General features: G+C 42.3%; 1 protein-coding gene across 3 annotated transcripts; it reads right to left on the bottom strand.

The window, feature by feature from the left end:
* Nucleotides 1-7,427: 7,427 nt before the first annotated feature.
* PDP2 (pyruvate dehydrogenase phosphatase catalytic subunit 2) lies at nucleotides 7,428-22,752 on the bottom strand. Of its 3 annotated transcripts, XM_063312749.1 has the most exons (4): nucleotides 22,649-22,752; nucleotides 21,537-21,647; nucleotides 16,839-16,903; nucleotides 7,428-12,037 (listed from the first exon to the last, which is right to left on the bottom strand). In XM_063312749.1, exon 4 carries the CDS (start codon nucleotides 11,985-11,987, stop codon nucleotides 10,371-10,373), a length of 1,617 nt encoding a protein of 538 aa, XP_063168819.1. In that variant the 5' UTR covers nucleotides 11,988-12,037; nucleotides 16,839-16,903; nucleotides 21,537-21,647; nucleotides 22,649-22,752; the 3' UTR covers nucleotides 7,428-10,370. The 3 variants fall into 3 exon arrangements, with proteins under 3 accessions (XP_063168819.1, XP_063168821.1, XP_063168820.1); XM_063312751.1 differs by lacking the exon at nucleotides 21,537-21,647; XM_063312750.1 differs by lacking the exon at nucleotides 22,649-22,752 and having other exon boundaries at nucleotides 21,537-21,810.
* Nucleotides 22,753-24,153: the final 1,401 nt, after the last annotated feature.

The raw sequence follows: 24,153 nt of genomic DNA, 5'->3' as shown, positions 1-24,153 counted from the left end.
CCCTTTATTTATTTGTTTATCAAATTTTTATCACCGCCCATCTCCCCCCACAAGGATCCCTTTGCTATCTATGCAGTCAGTTGTGAGTTTTCTTTTGGACAAATGCGGAATTTTGCAAAGGATATCTCAACAGCTGGCATTGGCAGCTTGGAAGGGAAACAGGTTGTTAGTTATTTCCTTTATTTTGATTACTTTGTAACTCCTGGGGAGAGGTGCTTGTGGGATTTCCTACCTCAGGAGCCAAAGCAAATAAACCAGCCTGAAGCCCAGTTCACTTGATTTTGGAAAAAGGCAAGTAATGTAAGAAAAATAAGTTTTCAGATGAATGGTCCCATTTAAACCAAATTGAAACATAAAGGTATGCGGCAACAACCTTAGAAGTTATCTCACACCAGCTTCTGCAGCTTTTGCTAACTTTTATCAGGACATTCCTACAGCAACCCATGAATCCCTGTATTCAAGAAGTTTGCTCCCTCCCTTCTTCCCACTAAGACAATGGCTTTCTTCTGAGTAGATAATTAGGGCAGAAAGTAACTTGAGATCTATTGCTTATGAATATATATGCTTGCCTGCATCATCAAATGAATATGTATGCTTACATCATTTCCTTTTCTGTAATGTATGAATACCAGTGCATTTCTTTTGTCTGCAGGAGAGGCACCCACCATCTTGGTAAGAACCCCTCCAGTGCGCACTGGATCAATAAACACTACAGTCAGCCTTGATTATTTTTTGCTTTGAGTCCTGTATTGATTCCACAGAAAGTACTATCCAAGTTATACTGCACTTGGAATTGTGCTCAGACACTTCCCTTTATGTTGCAACAACCAGTGATCCAACTGGTTTCATTCACAAGGGTTTTATGAAAGTTCATTTGAGCAGTTTCATTCAACAACCAGAATGTTCTCTTGCTGTTTTGCTTGTGTGAGTTTTTCATGTTCATGCTTGCTTAACTGTAACTTATTGAATAAAACAACCTGGCTGACTTCACAGCATCCAAGAAGCCATACCATAGTTTGATCCATGGCTTTTGGATTAAGATGGAATTGCCTGGATTTACTCAGCATGCTAAATAATAAACTGTGGTTTACAAGCCACATTGGCATGCTAAGCCAAAATCAAGCAAGATCTAATAGAGCTTAGCACAACGTGTGACTCTAGAAATGTGTTTATCCAATACCCTGCTTGAGATTACAGCCTCCTCCTTTGGTGCCTATGGCAATCAGTTGCAGATAATGGGTTCCCACTGTTTTGCATCTTCTTGTTTCCTCATCCCTTTTGCCTCTTGGTCACATGAGATGCATGCCATGTTGCAGCAACAGTGATCTCTAGTTCTTAATTAGTGTCATGTGAGATTCTGCAAGGTGAGAGACATTGGTTCCCAAGTATTGAATAGCCATCAAGGCATGGTAGCATTGGTTGACCTTGTCTAGGCTCAGTAGAATCAGGACAGGTTAATACTTGGATGGGAGACCAGCAGAAAATCCTAGGACTGTAGATTAGACTAGGAAGTTGAAAAAAACATCTTGGGAGAATGCAATGGCCAACAATTTCTTCTTGCTGCTGTACACTACCTTATCATCAGAAGCTGGGCTCAACCTGAAGGAGATGTTACCTTTTTAAGGAAAAGCTAGGGACTTCTTGCAATCTTTACTGATCCCCATATGGTGGGAAGAAATGGAGAAAAAGTAAAAGCTCTCCAAAGGATGCAGCCATTCAAGATGTATAGAGACTCCCTTTTGCAAAAGCAGAAGAGGAGCCAATGTTATTTTAGGCAGCAGTTATTTTAAAACTGTTCAAACTGTTCAAATTGAGAGGGAAGCAAACATCAGTTGGTTGGTCAATTGGCACTGTTTACAACCAGAGTTTACTCAGGCAAAAAATGGTTACATAAGATGAAAAATTCATAAACTGAGCTTATTAGTTGAACTGCCAGGAACATAGAAAAAAGGGGCTGAATTAGAAAAGGAAACAATAAACATTTGCACTCACCAGCATTCCACCACATTGCTTTGCTCCTACTTGTTCCTCCAAATACTTGGCTACATGGATTGAAGATAGCTAATAAAAGCAGGCTCTGTTTCTCTTGGAGTTTTAGTGCACTCAGAAACTGGGATGTGTATGTACAGCAGTATGAACTTTTCACCATTTAACTTGCAAAAGTTTGGTCTAGGACTGAAAGGAAAAAGTGAATTCGTCCCAAAGAAAGGTTATCCTAGCTACGATTGCCTGAGATTTTGCCATGCCAAAGTCAAGAGTGACATCTTGTGGCAGTTCCTTGCTATGCCCTCTTCAAGGTTTGCTCACAGTGTGTTTCTCAACCTTGGCAACTTTAAGATATGTGGATGTTAACTCCCAGAATTCCCCAGCCAGGCTGGCTGGGGAATTCTGGGACTTGACATCCATGTATCTTAAAGTTGCCAAGGTTGAGAAACACTGGCTTAGAGAGCGAATTTTGTCAGGTTTAGGGTTGGAAGCCAGATTGAACACTGTCTAGGTAGAACCGTCTGGATGTTGGTCGCTGTAATGGAAGTCCAATGTGTCCATGTTCTGCTGGTGGGGTCCAGCGGAATCAGACTGATTCCTGATCTGCGATGGAAATTGGATGTTGAACCTGGTGTACCCTTGGCTTGAGCCAGTAGAACCTCTCTTGAGAAGCTCCCGCTAATCTCCTCCTAAACAGAAGAGAAAAAGCTGCCTTAGCCCAAATGTTATCACTTAGAAGTTGAAGGTATCCTCCGATGCTGCAGACAGCAGGACTGGAACCGAGCCAACGAAAAGAACAAGAAAGCAGTTCTTGGCTGAATGTTAGGAGAAACATCCCAAGAGTGAGCCTGCTGGTGTGATCTGCTGCTTCAGGAGGGATGACTTTCTGTCACTAGAAAGTTTAAATAAAAGCTGGGAAGACAATCCATCAAGAATGTTCAATTGCCCTTGCATCCTGCAGGGTAGATGTTCAATTTAATAGGAAGCTACGTGCAAGTCTGTACAGTGTTGCTTAATTCTAAGAAGAAAAAATACTTCTTCATGCACTACCAGGCACAAATGATAACAGGTATGTTATCATTACATCTTGTTGTAACCTATAAATTCTTCTCATTCTGATTATGGGAAGCAACTTGAGAACTTGGAACCCTAAGTAGGGGTCTCCAATCTTTCTGAACTAAGCATATTTGGAATTTTGAATGTATGTTGTGGGTGTTCTCACAAAATGCTGCTGTTGGAAAGTTTGGATGAGCTTGGCCATTCCAGAATGCCTGCTATGGAGAACATAGCCATTTCCAGAGCCCTGGTTTCCCAGAATGCTTCCCATCACCCCACCCTTTTTGCAGACCACTTCCACATCGCTCTAACCACAGGATAAACATGCCCCAGGAACCCTTTTTCTTTTTATGTTATGCCCTTGTGACATTATCTTTGTCTCCTCTCCAGCCCATAGCTGTGGCAGCCAGATATGAGCTGGCATGCTTCATTGGCAAGGTAGTTGATGATGTGGTCAGGGGTTTGGATCTGACCCCTCCAAACTATTCTCTATGGCCATCTGGGCTTGGGCTCCAGAAGGGAATAGCCACCTGGCTTCCATGTAGGAAACCATGTAATGCCCACTCAGCACTTTTTGAAGTAAAAAAGTGTCTTATGCGGGTGCCTTATGTATATGGATTTGGCACTCTTTTGGAAATACGCTAGACAATTTTTTTTAAATACTGCATGGGTTTAGTGCTCTTCTGAACAACCACTAGATCTGTTTTTAAAAAACTGTTGGCATTTTTTTCTGCTCTTGGCTACCATGGTAATTAAGTACTTCCTTAAGCATCGGCTGGGTGAAGAGGTCAAATTTAATTGTCCTCAGTTTAGGTGCTAATAGTTGCATTGCCTGAGGGGAAGGCAGCTTGCAGGACTTTTGTTTAGTTTTCCTTTTGCATAGTTTTCCTTTTGCAGCCAAGCAGCCTGGTGCTCTGAGAGCGTGTGTGAATGCACAAGCCTGTAGATATGTTTTTGTGCTTTCTGTAAATAAATTTATTTTTATAGAAATGCCTGGTGTGTGATTTTTCTGATCTCTCTGGGCCAAATGCTTTCCAGAACTCTGCAAGAAAAACAAGACAATTTTATTCTTTTGAGAGTCTGCCGGGCCTATGCTGCACAGAAGATTGATTTAAACCTGGAAGTAAAGCTGGGTACTGCCAGTTTTATATTGTTGGTTCTGTCACCGGTGAGTAGATTATAGGTTTTTGACTTCTTTTTCTGACAAGGAATTTCACATGGCTGTACTTTTTACTTTTTTATTACTTTGGCAGGAAAGCACTATTTTACTTACTCCACACAGGCTGCTTCTGGATGCTGCAGGCCAGTCACTCACCACCAACCCTGTTATGTCCAGGCAGAACTAGTGAAGGATGATGCTCCCTTATCATTGGCTTCCTCCTCTGTGTCTGTGACCAGTCAGCCAAGCTATTGGACACAAGTTTAGCACTCTTTCAGAATGGTGCTAGACCTGTATTCAGAAATAGTAACAAGCATAGAACATGGCTACATTGTGACCTGTCAGCTGAACAACTTGACAGGGGGCTAAACCAGCCATTCTGCCTTCACTTATCCATCCCCACCCTCCACCCACTGAGAGCAAGGTCACATTCAATGGGACAGAAATGAAGCTGAAGGAATATATCCATCACCTTTGTTGGCCCACATTAAACCAGTAAGGGCAGCATCACTCAACAGCATTATGAGGCAGAATAGAGATCAGCAGGGGGCAGTACAATTGATTCCAACTTACTTTTTCCTGGAGTGTAATATTTTAATATGCTTTCTGACTGTGCCCCCTCTTTTTTTTGAAAAGTGGGAAAAGTACATGATGCCAGAAAAAGCCATGTGAATATTGCAACCAAAAGCATTGCAAACTCCAGTTGCTTCTATATGTTGATTGGGTTGTATCGTACAAAATAAAGGCAGGATATAAATCTAAACATAAATACAGTATTAGTTTTTTGTTATTTCTGCAGTTTTCAGTCAACTAATGTATTTAGGTTCAAACCATTGTCCCTGCACTTTTACGTATTGATTTAAGCAAGGGTTTATCAACCAGGGTTTTGTGGAACCTCGGATTCCACGAGAGGTCACTAGGGGTTCCTTGGGAGATCACAATTTATTTAAAAACATTATTTCAAATTCAGGCAACTTCACATTAAAGAGGTAAGTTTCATTCTTTATTTTCAGTTTAAGGACACTGTTAATGCATATATACAGGCTTACACATGAAACGAATATAATTTTGTAACTTCTAGCCTATATTTGAGCCTGAATGTGGAATTCCCCAAGGCCTGACAAATATTTCAAGGCTTCCTCCAGGGCCAAAAGGTTGAGAAAGGCTGACTTAAACCCTTGCTTACTCACTTGGTTCCTCTTCCTTCCCATCTGTGGTTCTCCCCTTGGCCAATTGCTTGTTCTCTAGCCAATTTTACAAACTGATTTTATCAACCCATTTATTTTAACCCCTCCTTATCAGAGTCACACAGTCTATAAAAAGGTTTCTGGGTTGAATCTCCCTGCTTATATTGTTGATCCTTGAAGTTGAACAGTATTTCTGGTGACTTCATGGACACTTCCACAAAGGAATATGGAATTGGTTTGCCACTGCCCCCCCCCCACACCATTTGCCATTCTACTTTACAGCCCTGGTGTTCCTGGAGCATTCCAATCCAAGTCCTAACCAGACCTAACTCTGCTTAGCTTCCCAGCCCAGACAAGGTTGACCAGATGTTGTCAATTCTGAGACTTTCTATAGAAAATGTCCTGGTTTGATTTTTCCTTGCTTACATATATGGTGATTTTTTTTCCTTTAGCAGCTTCTTGCAGTGAAAATGGATAGTGCCATAACTTTGAAATACATTATGCTTAGCAATACACAGAAGCCAAGGAACCATAAAAAAAAAGTTTGAATTTTGAGGGAAAAGAATACCAGGACAATTTGGGAGGGCAGGACATATGTTCCATGAGTAAGGCAGTTGACAGATTGATGGTATATAATGCCTATACAGGTAGTCCTCGTTTAGTGAGTGCCTCAGACAGCAACTGTTCACAGTTATGACAGTGATGATAAAGCAACTTTGCAACCAATCCTTGCATTTATGACCTTCGCAGGTCTGTAAAGCAAAGCTGAAGTCAGATTGTAAGCAGTCACAGTTTCACTTAGTGACTGCTTCACTTAATGATCGAGTTGCTGGTCCCAACTGTCGCTAAATGGGGACTACCTGTATACTGTATATCTCTTTCAAGATTCAGGATGTACAGAAGAGTCTTGAAGGACAATCATGACATAACTGAATAGTCTTTTGCAAGAGAAAGCACTTACTTAGATTTTATGGACCTGTGACATGGAAGGGGTTCCCTTGAAAAGTGGTCAAAGACGATGATGGAACCAGGATGCAGCAACCTTAGTAAATCACAAGGATGGTATATTTATGGGGGAAAAAGCCCCAAATACTACTCTGCATAGCCATACCCTCCTCTTTGATTACTCGAAGTCCTTTTTTAAAATTCAGTCCGCAAATGAAGCAGACCACCTGATTTGGTGCTTCATATTCATTCATTCCAGGCACACATCCAGCGTGGTGTATTTTACACATAAGAAAAACAGCAAAACTGGCTTCTTACTCTTCCATTCGTCCTAACTTCATGCCTTTATTCCCCATTACAATAAGCTGTAAAAAATAACAAAAGTTTGAACCTATTTTTAAAAGTATATACTGTACATGTAATAAATGTTCTCTTCATTTCAATACTAGCTCACTTAACATTTAAAAATGCTTGAAGTACTGTGTTAAATTAACATTATGCACAAATAAATAGGCTTCCTCTTGAAGCAAAGACATCTGTTATATTGCAACCACAGTCCAGAAAGATGAATGATTTCTAGACATTACCGACCCCATTTTTACATAAATTGTTGAACTGTATTTAACTCAGCCACAGACCAGCTTCAAAATGTACAAAATTCTGAAAAACTCCTCTGAAATTAACCATACAGCACAGAAATCTTGCCATGAGACCCTGCATTGTTCTGGAGATTGGTCTTCAAAGACCACTCCAACTGCTTTGTTATCACTGATACTTCAATATTCAAGGATATATTTGTCTATTCTAAACAAAATAAGGGTCTACTAACATTACTGAATTTCTAAGGCTCTAGGATATTTTATTCAGCAATATTATTAAACTATATAGCCCAGAAACGATAGCCTTGATGCAGAGAATACACTCTACACCAGTGTTTCTCAACCTTGGCAACTTGAAGACACATGGACATGACTGGCTGGGGAATTCTGGGAGTTGAAGTCCACAGAATTGGATGCACTGTAACCTATGCAGAACAGGAATGTAGAAACTGCAAGTGTAAAGTGGGCAACAATTTAGGAAACAGTAAGGTAACATTGAGCACCTCAATTGAGTTGACATTTAATAGGACGCTGGTAGATCACATGGCTCTGTATGCATACATTCCCAGATTCAATCTCAGTATCTCTCTAGTTGAGAATCTATCAAATAGGTATTTTTTTGGGCCTTTTGGCTGTAAAATAAATTAATAATAAAATGAACAAATAGGTATTTGCAGTTTTTTGCATTAAGGTATCAGAAACAACCTTCAATCTCAATGACATTGACCAGGACAGCTCAGAGATACATCCTCTCCTTTTTGGAATTGTTTTGCTAAGGCAGGTTTGAGGAAAGTTCTCTGGATAAAAGTGCTGATGGGTGATTGAACCTAGGGCGAGAGGAAAAAACTCAACTGTATAAGAACATCTGCAAAATGTGCAAGAAAGGCCACAAGGAAAACTGGAGAATGAGGTACAGTCAGGACCCTTAAGGACAACTGGAAAAGGAAGGATCAGGAGGGAGCCAATAAAAGCACATAAAGAGATTGAAATAATCAAAGTGAAAAGTACATTAAACAAAATTGCTCTGAATAAAGGGATCAATCAGATAGGCAGAAAACAAGGAAGATTTAATAGATAAGGAACCAAAACAAAGTCTTCAACCTTTACAGATTAGGATAAGCCCAGGGTACCTGAAATACAAGGCAAATCCTGGTACTGTATTTGGGGATCCAGAAGTAGTCAGCTCCTACCACACATGAAAGTGAAAGCAATTAGCAAAACAGCTACAATAAGAATGGACATCATCCAAAATATTATTTGCCTATCTGTTCAAAAATAGTCAAGGCTATCAGTTTTTATCATCAGCTGTGACAATAAAAAGTTAAGCATGACTTTTGAAGCAGTAATTGCTAACAAGTCTTGTTAAAGAAAAGACCTGTTACCTTTATTACTTGTTACATTCCACTTGCTTGTAAAATGACACCAAGTGATCCCCTCTATTAGCTTGATGGAGGACAATGGAAGGTCAAAGAAAAACCTGTTCAAGGACAAAGGGCAGACTGCTCTAGCAACCAGCTGGAATCTCTCTCTGCTAAGAAACTGTTCTGCACATTTGATGCAGTCCAGTAACACTTAGCAACATTGGTTATAAAATGCAGGACCTTGATGGGTTCCCGTATTAAGCAGTATTTTATGGTTAAAATTCACTTGTACGCCAAAGCATACATAAAAGTTTTGCTTAAGCTGCTAGCAGATTAGCCCTTTATGTTTTTCTAATCCAAAATTTAACAAAAGTCTTTTTTCCCCTTTCCAAATCTTTAAGCACAATATATTGCAAGGTTTTTCTCCTTCCTACTACTCAGCTCTTCTTAACCAATTTCTTCCCCTTTCTTGTAAGTTGCAGACCACAACATTCTTGGAACTGAAAGGGGAGATAACAGGCTTCTTTTATCTACATCAAATCTAATCAACCATTCTAGCTTCATTCAGCTGCCCCATCCCACCCACTCCTTCCTTTGTGTCATTTGAAGACTTTAATTCCCTGGGCATTAGTCACAAAACATCTACTATCAGATGTGTCCTTCAAAAACTCATCTTATGGAAAATTCCACTGTCTGTCAATACAAGGCGATTGTTTGGTTTTTATGTTGAATTGGAACCATATATTTTTCTTAAGAACATAAAGTGTAATTCAGCAAACCATTCAATGGAAATGAAATACAGCATTGCAGACTTCCCTAAAATCACGATTCAGACAGTGAGTAATGTGTACTATTATAAAACACTAATCTTTTCCAGAGAACAGTCATCAACACAGTGCATTACTCATACATGACTGGTACCAGATACATATTCATTTCCATCCAGTTTTCAAACAGAATGTTAGTCAACAGTTTTTTTTAAAAAAAAGATCCAAAGTAAATAAAAAGTACAATATCTGTCCATTTCTAGGAAATCAAAGCCATTCATTTTCAACATCATGCGTTGATCCAAGGGTGCATATATATCCTTCTCTTTGCATTAGAAAATATCTTACCATTGCCTTTCAAGAATGCAGCATAGCTACAAATAGTAATCCTTTTCAAGGCTTTTTTTTTTTAAAGACAAGAGGCACTCATGTACAACTTGCTACGGTAGCAGAAGCAATCAACAAGGGTTTGAAATCCCTGAAGTAATATCTACTATCTATTCAAGCAGCAATTAACACAGCATACGAACAGTAGTACAGTCCGATTAGAAAAGAAAAGGGGTTGCTGGGCTTCAAGCAGAAAGCTAAGAGAAAAGCTGATCACATTGAACCCTCTGTTTAAACAGCTGAAAGAAACCTTCCCTATTGACATAATAGGATGAAGCAATTGAGAATCTCTGCTAGTGCCTTGGGAACAGAAAACAAAATTCAGCATTGCAGAAATGCAACGCTGTTTCAATGACCCTCCACAGTCCTATGAAAACACTTATCTTAAGGAACTCCAGAGAACTGGGGAATTTGACCCAGCACAGGTGGACATTCTCCTGGCAGAAGGACCCTGTTGGATACAGTCTATAATTCTTTGAGAGGCTCAGAGTAGCTTCCTATTTTGAGCAGCTTCTCTGCATTACAGTACAACTCAGGTTGTATGGATTGGAGTCCCCAACCCCACCACAGCCCAAATTGATCTCAGAAACACACCTAGAATAAGATAATTCATCTTTCCCCTGCATGCAACCTTTTCACCAATGACACTTCTGGAGAGCTCATAGAGGGAAAGAATGTTTGGCCATTCCAATCTATTTTAGACATTTGGATCATCACAAGCAGCTCAGAGACCACCCATCTCTAGCTACATATTTTAGGTTTCACATTAAACAACTAGCACTACCTTCTCCCAGGCATCCAATTTGCTACAAAGCCCAACTATTCCACTAAAATCAAATTATTACCCCCACATAATTTTACAAGTCAAAAATGCATTGATTTTTTACAGGAATTCAAGGCTGAGAGGGAGCTAAATTCAGAATTCATGCGCTTCGGACTCCTTCTTCATCCTCTTGGTAGTATCTGTCAATTACATCTGAATTAAAGTAGACCACTGTAACAGTGATATCATCCCTATACATACGTGCCAAATCATCAGGAAGAGTCAACATTGCCATAAGCTTTTCCTGGTCTATCTCCCCATAGTCATTAGTGCCAATGGCGTGTCGGATAACGTGGGTCGCCACGTTCTGGTCACAAGGCTGGACAATCTGGGCCTTTCTCTGAAGCAGCAGGTTTTGCAGATACCCCAGACTGGTTGGTTTCTTAAAAGCAAGCTGGGTTTTCTGGACATCAGCTTCAACTGTATGACTTGCAATGAGCTGGACCACCTCTTCATTATTCAGCATGTCCCACAGGCCATCAGAAGCAAGAACTAAGAATTTATCCTGCCTCCTGATTTTGTGGTAAGTGACCTCTGGCTCAGCAGTTAAATAAGGGGGTGTATGGTAACAGGGAGGGACATACTCATAAATGTTTAAACCCTCCAGGTTGCAGTGGTTTTTAAGGATACTCTGCTGCAGCTCCTGACTCCACTTGAACATGACATCTCCAAAAGCTCTGGAGGGCATAAGGATTCCCAGCAACCTGTTGTTCATAACGAGAGTGTCCCCTTCAGAAGCCGGGTGCTCACTCTTTAACCGCAAGATTTCGGATTCATTGAAAGCATTGTGATCTCGTGTAAGGGGTAAAGCAGACCACGTGCCATTGGCATTCTGAACTCCCAGGATCACTCTGCAGTCCCCAGCATTTGCAACGTGCAAATGAATCTGATCAACATGAGCTACACATGCAGTTGCACCTGAGAAAGCCACTTGAAGAGCTATATTTTTCAGCAGTTCATTTTTAGAAGGTGCCTGAACTTCCAATGATATGTCTGAGTCAAGCCTTTTAAAAGCACTGATCAAAGCTTCTTCCACTGTTAGTCCAAGTTCTGTGTCCGGGTTCAGTAAGTCTTGCCAATAAACTCTGAGCTGCTCCAGGTACAGGGAGGCAACCTCATGGAAGAAGCTGTCATTGGGGTGCTTGTGCCACTGAAGAATAGGCAGAACTGGTTTCATAGACTCCATGGCCAATTCAATCTCTTCCAGTGTTTGCCGAGACAGAAGAGAAACAGCCAGGTAAGAAAACAGCCTCTCGCTGACTGACTGAGCACAGGCATAGCCCGCATGGCCATCAAAGACACCAAACATCATTCCTCTGGTCTGCAAACAGGTTACAGCACTTCGGCGGTCTTCTATGGGAACATTGGCCCCCAGGTGGTTGGACTCGAATTTCAATACTGAGCTGGGTTTTTTCCCATCAAATTCAGGGACAGTGTAGGACAACTCACTTGCCCTTAAGACATCATCGATCTGTGATGGCGTCAAATGGAAAGAGAAGTCTTCTTCCTCTGTGGAGGTATGTCGGAAGGCTTTTCTCAGAGGGAAAGTATTATTGATGTTGCAACTGCAGCCTGCTGGAAACTGATTTGAATGACTTCTGGCTAACAAACTCTTCCATGCTACTCGATTCTGGGGCAGAACGTATTTGGAATATAGGCGACCTCTTCCAGGCAAAGCGGCAACAGCAGACCTTGAAATAACAATCCAAGAAGGCATAATGCCCCTCGTAGGATTCCGTAGCCTTCAAATTGGCACGTTTGGAAAGTCTACAAGTAAAACAAGAACCTAATTAAAGGAGAAAATATGAAGACCACACAATTTCTACAGCATGGCGTTGATTTTCCAAATGACCTTGCACCAAGAAGCTCCCGAAGATAAATTATAATAGCTTGTAATTGTTCTAAATAATTTAGTGTGCACAGGAAGCTTACAGTCATTCTGGCAACATTCACGTAGAAGGAATCAAACAATATGTCTGGACTCTAGCGGGGGTCCGCAGGACACCTTCATATTTGCAGTCTCCCTAAATAGCCTGTACAACCCTGCCAAATTCAGTATTTTTAAATTTTCAAAAAATGGCAATGGCAGAAACCTTTTGAGACTGAGATTGCTAGATTTTGTGAGGTTTTGGGTGTTCTCATGTCATATTTGTATGTAATGGTATGTGGGAGTGACCCTGGGAGACAGGAGGAAAAGCCGCAGACTAGACAACCATCAAGCAAAGAGTATCTCAGCCCACAGAAGGAAAAGGGGTGTGGGAAACGTTTCAGCAGGGACCCTCCCTAGTTTTCTGGAAAGTAAAAGGAAAGGAGGGGAGAAATGCTTTCAGACATACAAGATTCTGTTACTGTAACTTTATAATAAAGGTAGTGTTAGTACTCATAGTTTGTGCTTCTTGTCTGGACTAACTCTAAGGGCTGACAATATCTCAGGAGTATGGTAGCTGAAATCTTATGACATCTGGTGATCTATTTATTTATTTATTTTCTATCCCGCCTTTATTATTTTTATAAATAACTCAAGGCAAGGAACATACCTAACACTCTTTCCTCCTATTTTCCCCACAACAACCACCTCTGAGGTGGGTTGGGCTGAGAGAGAGGGACTGACCCAAGGTTACCCAACTGGCTTCCATGCCTAAGGCGAGACTAGAACTCACAGTCTCCCGGTTTCTAGCCCAGCACCTTAACCACTAGACCAAACTGGCTCAGTTTCTTTTTTAAGTAAGAGGCACGGCAAGCCACTATACATTATAGATACCCACTGCCTGAAAGGTTTGCTGGTCTCTGGACCACCACAACATAGGTAGATTTCAAAACTGCCAACTGTAGGCACTGTTGGAATGTGTTCAGACAGTAAGATAGCAAAAAGCATTTACTTTGACATCATCTCTTGTTTTCAGTGACCATTTAACATATGACTGCTCATCTGGGTTAATTTTGCAAGGTTATTTCATCAGAATGTGCTTTTTTACAATTAAAGAACCTGCATCACCCAATGCTTTGCAGAGTTTTTACTCAATGAAAGACTTCTAACTTGCTTTCTTAAATAGCTATAAATGAATGGAAAGTCAGCCATGTCACAGTCACATCTTGTAAAACTCCGTCCAGAGTCCCTCCTTTGGGGGGGAGATGGGCGGTGATAAAATTTGGTAAGTAAGTAAAACTCTCAGGTTTAAGTAAAACACTCAGATTTAAGAAATCTATTTTGTAACGTCCCACGTAAGGAGCAACAACCATGTTTAATCCTCATGGCTAGTGCAATAGAGGTCCAATGAGCGAGTAAGGCAGCATCATACATTGCTGCCTGCATCTCTTCAACTGCAATTTGATGCACATACTTTTGGGAGGAAATCAGGCCCACTGAAGTCAGCAGGACTTGTTTCTGAGTAAACACGCTCAGTAGTGAGCAAAAGACAACTTGCACGTTTTGGAAACATTCTTACCTTGATGGACGTTACCCCAACAAAGAGCATTCTATCTTGTGTACATACACACACCATGAAGCATTTTACTGTTGTACACCATTGAGTTAAACAAGTCCAGTGAGGACTCTTTGTCCCTAGACCTTCTACAGATGTTCTTCAGGGAGAAAAAGTATCCCCACCCCCACTGCCAAAATCTCCTCCAACAATCTAATTATGGTCATCTCCTAGGTAACAGCTGAGCCTGGCTTTTGAACTCTGTTATTAAGAACCATGAAACCATAAGGAGGTATGAAAGCAAAGGACACCAGCATTTCCAAAGAAATAAATGTCTGGAGATACACAACTAGTTACTTGTGGTTGTTCTCTTTTTATCCAATCTTACAAGTGATTTATTAACCTAGCTGATCAGGAAATGCCTGAATCTCCGTGGAAGAACACTGGCTTGCCATACAGAAGGTCTCAAATTTAAGTCTTCACCCCAAACTGGCTAATTGTTTCCTAAAACTCTGGAGAGCCTTTCCTTGTCAGAGGCCTGGTTCACACACTGCCCTAAGCCAGCCTGTATTTTGGTTGGTTCTGATTCAGTTGGGTGTGTGAACTATCACTGGTAAAGCATGGATTCGGATTTAGTACAAAATGGGAGCCAAGTCAAGTGAGGCTTCCTCAACAAGCATGACTTAGGACTGGGTGGGAGTGAGGAATTGTGCAGAGAACGCCATGCAAAATGGGGTTCAGGGTTTAGAATGATTAGACCAGTGTTTCTCAACCTTGGCAACTTTCCGATGTGTGGACTTCGACTCCCAGAATTTCTGGGGAATTCTGGGAGTCGAAGTCCACACATCGGAAAGTTGCCAAGGTTGAGAAACACTCGGTTAGACAAATTGATAGCTTTTCTGCCTTCTATGAAAAGTACTGAGTTAAGATAGAAGAGTTATTTCAGTATAAGCTTCTCCATACTGAAAAGCTGACTGTGATGGCCAAAAAAAGAGGAGAGAGGTGGAAAAATTACACTGATACTGTAATTTTTGTGAGAAGAAAGAAGGGGAAGCCTGAAATGATACCCCACCCCAGCCTGGTCCATCCAGCAGCTCTCTCCGTCGGGGTCCCGTTAAGAGGCTGGAGTTTCTCAGGAATATGCTAAGAGCTGGAATGAAGAGAATGTCAGCATGCAGCCATTTTCAACTGTGGTTCAAGGGAGCGTGGGAAGAGAAAGGCCAAGGAGATTGAAAGTCTGAAGTAGGAGTGGTTATAAATTTTGTGTCATCTCTCACATTTGCTCAGAGAGGGTCTTCCTTTCCTGAATTACAAGAGTTTCTAGCTGTGCTTGTCCATGTAACTGGGGAGTTTACTGCTCCCTTCAGGGTGGGCAGGGTCAAGGAAATGACACGGCAAGAAATCCAGGAATATCTTATAGCTGTAGGGTATGTAAGAGAATCTTGAAGGCTTTCACTGCCCCTTTTGAAGGACAACAGTCTCTTTCTCGCACTTTCTACGTTCCCAGGGTTGAGTAACTACCTTCCCTCTTCCTTCTCAAGGCCAGAGCTAAATTCCTCTGAGAGTTCCTCCCATCTCAGAGGAACTTGACACCCCACATGGGTTAGCACAATTTGTAAACTCAACCCGCATCATAAAGCTGGGCTGGAGGCATCAAGGTTCCAGATCTATGTAAGGCTGCTTCCGATACCAGGCGTGGGTTCAGATAAAGTGCTGTGTCTTCTTAGCAGCTCATGATGTGCAAATCCACATACGAAATACATAATTCATGAGGTGCAGAACTAATCCCCAGTTTCAATGCTGCAACTCAAGGTAGCTTTGCCCAAACTTGATGCAAAATAGAGGGAGAAAGACAGGCTGCTCCCTTCACCTCCACATAAGATCTATTATCTCCCTCTGACCTCGGGAAGGATCCCGGAAGAGAGGCAGAGAGGCAACAAACCTGCTCAACCAGATTCTTCTCCCTCCTGCCCCTGCCCCACAATCACAATAATCATCAACTGCCCGAGAAGCAAAAATGCTGTTGTTCATTGATTGATTTTTCAATAACATCCATTGCATTTTATTGACCATTATTTATACTGCTTGTAAATTGCTTTGGGAGGGTATGGAGTCATGTTAGCTGTTGGTTTCTGACCCCCACCAGCCTCAAAAGTAGGGCTCCTGGTCTAATTTTGTAAGTGGGGCAGTTTGGTCATGAGACAACTTCTGCTTGAGACATGTGGAGGAAGAAAAGGCAGTGAATGAACCCAGATAACACTCATACAGAAGTCCTGGGTTGTTCAATCATTCGGCACCCTCTCTGTTTTTGCTTTTTTACATGTGTTAGGGAGCTAATGTCTCTTAGCTGTTTCTGACTATTTACCCTAAGATTACAGCTGCATCAGTACAGTGTGCTATTCCAGGTTTATGGAGTAACCCACAATTGGCCAAGTTTATAACAACTTACTAAGCCAAAAATTATGCTTTACAAGTTAAAATGGCAGGACTTATTAATTTAAAAGCAAAAACACTACATTGCATGTCAACTCTTGGCACTGTCTATGCCTGTAAGTTTAATCTAGTTTTTAGTTGGTACTGAGCTAGACATGATTCCTGGTCATTGCATGGACAAATGCTTGCTATCTGTCCACTTATCTTCCCCTTCTGTTACTTGTATGGAACTTATGATGTATAAATTATTTTTTCTAGTCATCTACTTGCACCACATGTCCAAAGTATGCAAATTTCTGTCCGCTAATCAAAAACTCAACCTGTCTTTACTAAGTTCAGGACTGACTAGTTTGTCTTTCAGCCCATGGATTGTTTAGTAATTATACATTTAATCTATATATAATACTGGCAAGATTCATTCTCCACTTTCTCATTAAAAACAGAAGTTGTGAAGTTTCCTTTTCACAAATACAACAATTACTTCCACTTTCCTGATGTGTTTCTGTCATCTTCCCTTTGTTTGTGCTAGAAAACCTGCCAGATTTTTCAGATCACTTTTGTTCTTTAATGCTTTCTTTTTCACATAGACTCCCTTCTTCCCTTCCACTGCACTCCATTCTTTCAAATTACAATCAGTTCAGTTTCTTCTATTTATAGAAACAAAGCAAACAAAAATACAAGAAGAAATTATGAAACATTTCAAAGTTATTTACCTTGTTAACCGTTCATGTTTTTGCTTTTTCCAAGTATTAGCAGGGCAGATGTCCTTCACAAAGACCTGTTGAAAAATCAACGCAGTAAGATTTTAAAAAGACGGAAACATGCCAATTGTCAGGGCTCACAAAATAAAGCCGTTATTCCCCCTTAATTATAAATTCTAATGTATTCACAGTATGTTCCTGACCATCAGATAATGTTTGCTACCCACAAAGACTTTTCTCCTTGCATAGAAAAAGGATTCCACTACAATGCACAAAAAATATGGCAGTGCATGCCACACAATAAACAATTGCTGAGACAAAAGTAGTGGGTGCATACTGCCTTCCAGGGTTGGCTTCCCATATCATGCTGAAATACCTTTTCCTTGATTTATAGCTCAGATCAGCTGCAGAACCTGTTATACAAACACTTGTTTTAAACCTAAGTATTAAAGCCTCTCTCTTTTACCATGCTACGTATCTCGGGTTTAAAGAAGCAACTTTCCACCCTACAACCACGCCTGTGTCATTCCCTTCCCCTAATTGCTTCACAACCTCAGCGAAAAATACAATGCACAGCTCAACACCAAAACAGAACCTAAAATGTACCTAGGTCGAGTTAATCAGCCATCACATTTGGTTCCACACATGGGCACATCAAACTAAACTTTATGCTGTTTGAGTAAGAGGTCAGCAGCGGGAATGTTATTTTAGACCCTGATAACAGTGGTTGTGGCTGAGGACTGTGGTTGGTTGCCTTTGCGTTTGTAATGCTGTTAGAAGTGTATTGACCGTGTTTGCATGACCAAAAAGGTCAGCCAGCAAAAACAGAACACAAGAGAAGGTAACAGTGATAATTGGGAACATATTATGGGGCTGACGTTGTATACAAGCCTTTAAAAGTATGTAGCAAGCTGCAGTAAGAATCATGTTAAAGATGTGCTACCTTAATGAGCTGGGTCATTAAAACTCCAGAACTAGACCTGTCTGCTTTCATGGTTAGCAGACAGCTGCTGCAGTCACTCAAGCACTTGTTTCAAATCACACGTGATGCATGCACAGCTCTGAACATACCACGCTCCTTATTCCATGACAAGTTGAACAAATGTAGACAGAAACTGTTCCTCTACTAAACTTACACTCTGCAAGAATGACCACTTTGTAAATCCATTCCCAACTTGTGCAAGAGATTTTAAAAAAAACCCTCTAGCAAATGCCCCGCTACCTTCAAAATTTCACAACTTTGGAAAATGTCGGAAGATTCTTTAGAATCTTTTTTTTTTCTACTTCTTTTTTCTATGTTTCTTTTTCACTTTCTTATTGTTGTTGTTTATTCGTTTAGTCGCTTCCGACTCTTCGTGACTTCATGGACCAGCCCACGCCAGAGTTTCCTGTCGGTCGTCAACATCCCCAGCTCCCCCAGGGACGAGTCCGTCACCTCTAGAATATCATCCATCCACCTTGCCCTTGGTCGGCCCCTCTTCCTTTTGCCTTCCACTCTCCCTAGCATCAGCATCTTCTCCAGGGTGTCCTGTCTTCTCATTATGTGGCCAAAGTATTTCAGTTTTGCCTTTAATACCATTCCCTCAAGTGAGCAGTCTGGCTTTATTTCCTGGAGGATGGACTGGTTTGATCTTCTTGCAGTCCAAGGCACTCTCAGAATTTTCCTCCAACACCACAGTTCAAAAGCATCAATCTTCCTTCTCTCAGCCTTCCTTATGGTCCAGCTCTCGCAGCCATATGTTACTACGGGGAGCACCATTGCTTTAACGATGCGAACCTTTGTTGTCAGTGTGATGTCTCTGCTCTTAACTATTTTATCGAGATTTGTCATTGCTCTTCTCCCAAGGATTAAGCGTCTTCTGATTTCCTGACTGCAGTCAGCATCTGCAGTAATCTTCGCACCTAGGAATACAAAGTCTTTCACTGCTTCTACATTTTCTCCCTCTATTTGCCAGTTATCAATCAAGCTGGTTGCCATAATCTTGGTTTTTTTGAGGTTTAGCTGCAAACCAGCTTTTGCACTTTCTTCTTTCACCTTCATCATAAGGCTCCTCAGTTCCTCTTCGCTTTCAGCCATCAAAGTGGTATCATCTGCATATCTGAGATTGTTAATGTTTCTTCCAGCAATTTTAACTCCAGCCTTGGATTCCTCAAGGCCAGCTTGTCGCATGATGTGTTCTGCATACAAGTTGAATAGGTAGGGTGAGAGTATACAGCCCTGCCGTACTCCTTTCCCAATCTTAAACCAGTCCGTTGTTCCGTGGTCTGTTCTTACTGTTGCTACTTGGTCGTTATACAGATTCTTCAGGAGGCAGACAAGATGACTTGGTATCCCCATACCACTAAGAACTTGCCACAATTTGTTATGGTCCACACAGTCAAAGGCTTTAGAATAGTCAATAAAACAGAAATAGATGTTTTTCTGAAACTCCCTGGCTTTTTCCATTATCCAGCGGATATTGGCAATTTGGTCCCTAGTTCCTCTGCCTTTTCTAAACCCAGCTTGTACATCTGGCAATTCTCGCTCCATGAACTGCTGAAGTCTACCTTGCAGGATCTTGAGCATTACCTTACTGGCATGTGAAATGAGTGCCACCGTTCGATAGTTTGAACATTCTTTAGTGTTTCCCTTTTTTGGTATGGGGATATAAGTTGATTTTTTCCAATCTGATGGCCATTCTTGTGTTTTCCAAATTTGCTGGCATATAGCATGCATTACCTTGACAGCATCATCTTGCAAGATTTTGAACAGTTCAGCTGGGATGCCGTCGTCTCCTGCTGCCTTGTTATTAGCAATGCTTCTTAAGGCCCACTCAACCTCACTCTTCAGGATGTCTGGCTCTAGCTCACTGACCACACCGTCAAAGCTATCCCCAATATTGTTATCCTTCCTATACAGGTCTTCTGTATATTCTTGCCACCTTTTCTTGATCTCTTCTTCTTCTGTTAGGTCCTTGCAATCTTTGTTTTTGATCATACCCATTTTGGCCTGGAATTTACCTCCAATGTTTCTAATTTTCTGGAAGAGGTCTCTTGTCCTTCCTATTCTATTGTCTTCTTCCACTTCCGCGCATTGCTTGTTTAAAAATAATTCCTTATCTCTTCTGGCTAACCTCTGGAATTTTGCATTTAATTGGGCATATCTCCCCCTATCACTGTTGCCTTTTGCTTTCCTTCTTTCTTGGGCTACTTCTAGTGTCTCAGCAGACAGCCATTTTGAGTTCTTGGTTTTCTCTTTCTTTGGGATGTATTTTGTTGCCGCCTCCTGAACAATGCTGCCAACTTCTGTCCAGAGTTCTTCCGGGACCCTATCTACTAAGTCCAGTCCCTTAAATCGATTCTTCACCTCCACTGCATATTCCTTAGGAATATTAGTGAGCTCATATCTAGCTGATCTGTGGGTCTTCCCTAATCTCTTGAGTCTGATCCTAAATTGTGCAAGAAGAAGTTCATGATCTGAACTACAGTCAGCTCCAGGTCTTGTTTTTACCGACTGTATAGATGTCCGCCACCTTTGGCTGCAAAGGATGTAGTCAATCTGATTTCGGTGTTGTCCATCTGGGGAAGTCCATGTATAAAGCCGTCTCTTAGGTTGTTGGAAGAGAGTGTTTGTTATGCAGAGTGAATTGTCTTGGCAAAATTCTATCAGCCTATGTCCTGCTTCATTTTGTTCTCCCAGGCCATACTTACCTGTAATTCGAGGTGTCATTTGACTGCCCACCTTAGCATTCCAGTCTCCTGTGATGAAAATAACATCTCTTTTAGGCGTGTTGTCCAGTAGGTGCTGCAGATCCTCATAGAACTGCTCTATTTCAGCTTCTTCAGCATTTGTGGTTGGGGCATATATTTGGATCACTGTGATGTTAGATGGCTTGCCCTGAATTCGAATTGAGATCATTCTGTCATTTTTTGGGTTGTATCCAAGCACTGCTTTAGCCACTTTACTATTAATTATGAAGGCTACTCCATTTCTTCTGTGGTCCTCTTGTCCACAGTAGTAGATCTGGTGGTCATTTGATGTGAAGTGGCCCATTCCAGTCCATTTCAGTTCACTGACGCCCAAAATGTCTATCTTTAATCTTGACATCTCACCAATAACCACATCCAATTTGCCCTGGCTCATAGATCTTACATTCCAGGTTCCAATGGCGTGTTGATCCTTAGAACATCGGATTCGCCGTTCACCACCAGCACCGTCGGCCGCTAGCCGTCCTTTCGGCTTTGAGCTAGCTGCGTCATCACGTCTGGGGCTAGTTGAGCTCATCCTCTTATTACATTTCTTTATTCTTCCTTAGTTCAACATTTGTACTGTTTTTAATTCTGTTGAAAAACTTCAATATTTTTTTAAAGGAAAATGGAATGCAAAGCCTCCTTTTTAAAAAAAATCTGCTCTGCAAAATGCAAAGCCTCTTTTAAAAAAACATCTCTGCTGCACCAGCTTTGCTGCTGCACCTTTAAGAGCAACAAAACTTAATTTAATATCAACACATAAAATGTAATAGCAACAAAAATGGCAAGCTGGGACCTAAGCATTAAGCACTATTTTTATTGTATTATTGTATTTGTAATCGGTCTGAAGTTTAATCCTGTTTTATTGTAAACCGCCCAGAGTCCCACCCCGTGTGGGGGAGATGGGCGGTGATAAAGTTTGATAGATAGATAGATAGATAAATAAGCAAGCAAGCAAGCATTGAAGGTGAGAAGCCCCACCTTGGAAGTACTTTGTTAATTCTTGAACCCAGCTCCGTTTTCGAACCAGCGTCGATCCGATCTGCAGCAATTAATGGCTGATCACGTTTACATGACACTCCCTTTCAAAGTCTATAGAGAAACACAACAGATAAAGAAATAATCCACGCTTAAAAACCAAAACAAACAAACACACCCTGTAGGGTTTTCACCTTCTGACTTCCTGCATACGGAAACTTCCGCCCAAAAGATAAAACCCGCTTCTCTCCCCCGTACAATTAATACATCCTGATTTGCGGCGCCCATAAGAAGCGGCCGGAGAAAAACTACAGTATCGCAAAGCGAAGCGAGGCTGCAATAGAAGCTTGGCTCCGCCCCTGGAGTGCACAGCCATTGGCCACGGAGAGAGGCGTGAGAGGGCGATCAGGGAGCTGAGTGGCGGCCATGGACAGAGTCACGCCCCACGCTGCTGCGAACTCGTTAGGGCCACCCAGCTGGGTTCTGCTGCCCCCTAGCGGCCGTTCGGATTTTGCACCGGCCCCCGAAGACGCGGAGACCTCCGAGGCATACAGAACCCGCCGGGAGGGTTTCTTAGAATGTGTGAACGGGCGTTTTAGAAGTGCTCGGGCCCACGTCCTTTTGGATTCGCGCAGCCCCAGCAAGTAAAGTGAATCCGCGTATTCTCAAAGCTAAGCGTCCACGCCCGTCCAACCAAGAAGACTATGAAGAAGACGTACCTCTCATGTCGGGTCTGTCTGCCTGCTGAGCAACCGCAGCCGCGTGGGTTGCCCGGAGGCGAGGCGAAGCGAGGCGCTCCCCCCCTCCTGTACGGGAAGTGACAACGAGCCCAACCCCAAACACGCTGCCTCGAGAATAACACCACCCCCGCCCCGGTCGTTTCCAGTGGGGAGGTGCTTGACCCAGGAGCCTTCCAACGAAACGGGGTTGGGGTCCCCCCTCCCACGCCGACTTAGCCATTGTTTCCTCAACAAACCTGGATGAAGTCGGTTTGCACCCCAGCTGAAACCTAACCCCACGCCCAGCCATCAGGGCCGTATTTCCCCTCCTAGTAAAACCCCCAGGAGCGCAGCTTGCAACACGGAATGGTCGGGGATCCACGTGCGCACACCTACCCATGTTCTCCAGAGCGGCGTGCAGACCAGCTTGTTTTCTGGGCTGGAGAAGCGACAACAGAGCGCTCTCCCCGAGCCGCGGGAAGCGTCCGCTCCGCCTCGCTACGACCCGCCCTCTGCCATCTAGCCAGCCTCCTGTCCTCGGGTGGCCTCGCCTGGGGCGGCTCCCGAAGCGCATCATGCGCTGCGACCTGCCGTGCGAAGGGCCAGCCAAGGTGCCCGCAAGCGCTCCACTGACTGCGGGCAGCAGGCGGATTCAGACGAGGCAGAGGATCGCGCGAGCTACTCCCGGGTTCCCCAAACGTTTCAAGCGCCTTGCAAGGCTCTGTAAAAGCCAGCTTCCCCGGCCCCGATCCCTGCGGTTTGGACGGGCTAGGCTGCTCCTGTAAACGTCAAATCAGAGCATTTTGTTTGGATTTCAGGTGGACCCAAAACCAGAAAGTCCATCTTTGGTTTCGTTTCGTTTTGTTTTTTCTGACTGGAAGGAAAGAAAGGATGTTGGTGGCCGTGATGGAAAAACCCGGGTGAAAGTTTGCCACGATTTCAGCTGCGTACCTCTCCAGACTGGAGGCTGGGGTTTTTCCATCACACTTCATACTTGGTCCTCCCCTCTTCCACCTTTTAAATGTCAGCAGGTTTCTTGGCTCCTCTTCTGTGTAACAGCCTAAAGGAATATTTAGAGGAAACAACAAAACGCATTTAAAAGAAAAAAAATAACTGGCGCCTAGGCCCTTTCTTTAAAGATGTTGGGTGACACCCTGTGGATGCTTTCAGTTATAATCTTCAAAAGCTGATGGAATATAACCGGAGAACCATTCAGTTGGTTTAAAATGCCAACTTCTGATTTAATCTCAAACATTACAAGAGTCCAGGTTGTTGCTATGAATCATCAACATCTTTGCATTCTTAAGTGAATATTTTTTGTTAATTTTCCAATAAAGATGCATTTGGAATGCTCTGTATTACAAGAATAGGAGACCTGGGTGTTTGTGTTAGTTTTGAAGTTCTCTTCAAAACTTTTAATAAAATTTATTTTTAAAAAATAAAGACCTGGGCAAATGGAGATCCCAGGGTCTCATATAACCTCTGAACCTCCTTTTGTGGTCTCCAGAAGCTTCGTCAGGCCACAATTCCAGAAACGAGGAGAGCAATTTCCCACCATTTTGAAGCTGAAATCTCCGAGACTGAAGGAGAAGCCCTCAAAGGTTAACTTCGTTAGCAACAAACAAACAAAAATTACACCTAGCCATCCCTTTCTCACTAACCCTCAGCAAAAACAGAACATCCTGTCCTCATCCATGGGTGTGATGCAACCCTTCCCACTCTGCCTGCTGTGGCTTTTGACTTCCCCAAAAATAAATGTGGATTCTGCCTGCCCAAATATGTTGCCTCTAAAACATGGCTTCTATGCAGAGTGTTTCTCAGCCTATTCAGCTAGTGAGAAAAACCAGCCCATTTCCAGTAGGATCTTCTGCCTCATTTACCTAGAACTGAGTCCTATGGAG

This window comes from Candoia aspera, chromosome 11, assembly GCF_035149785.1.
Source record: "Candoia aspera isolate rCanAsp1 chromosome 11, rCanAsp1.hap2, whole genome shotgun sequence".
Taxonomy (NCBI): Eukaryota; Metazoa; Chordata; class Lepidosauria; order Squamata; family Boidae; genus Candoia; species Candoia aspera.
The sequence above is the reverse complement of the archived record's forward strand: the minus strand, read 5'-3'. Positions and strand labels throughout refer to the sequence as shown.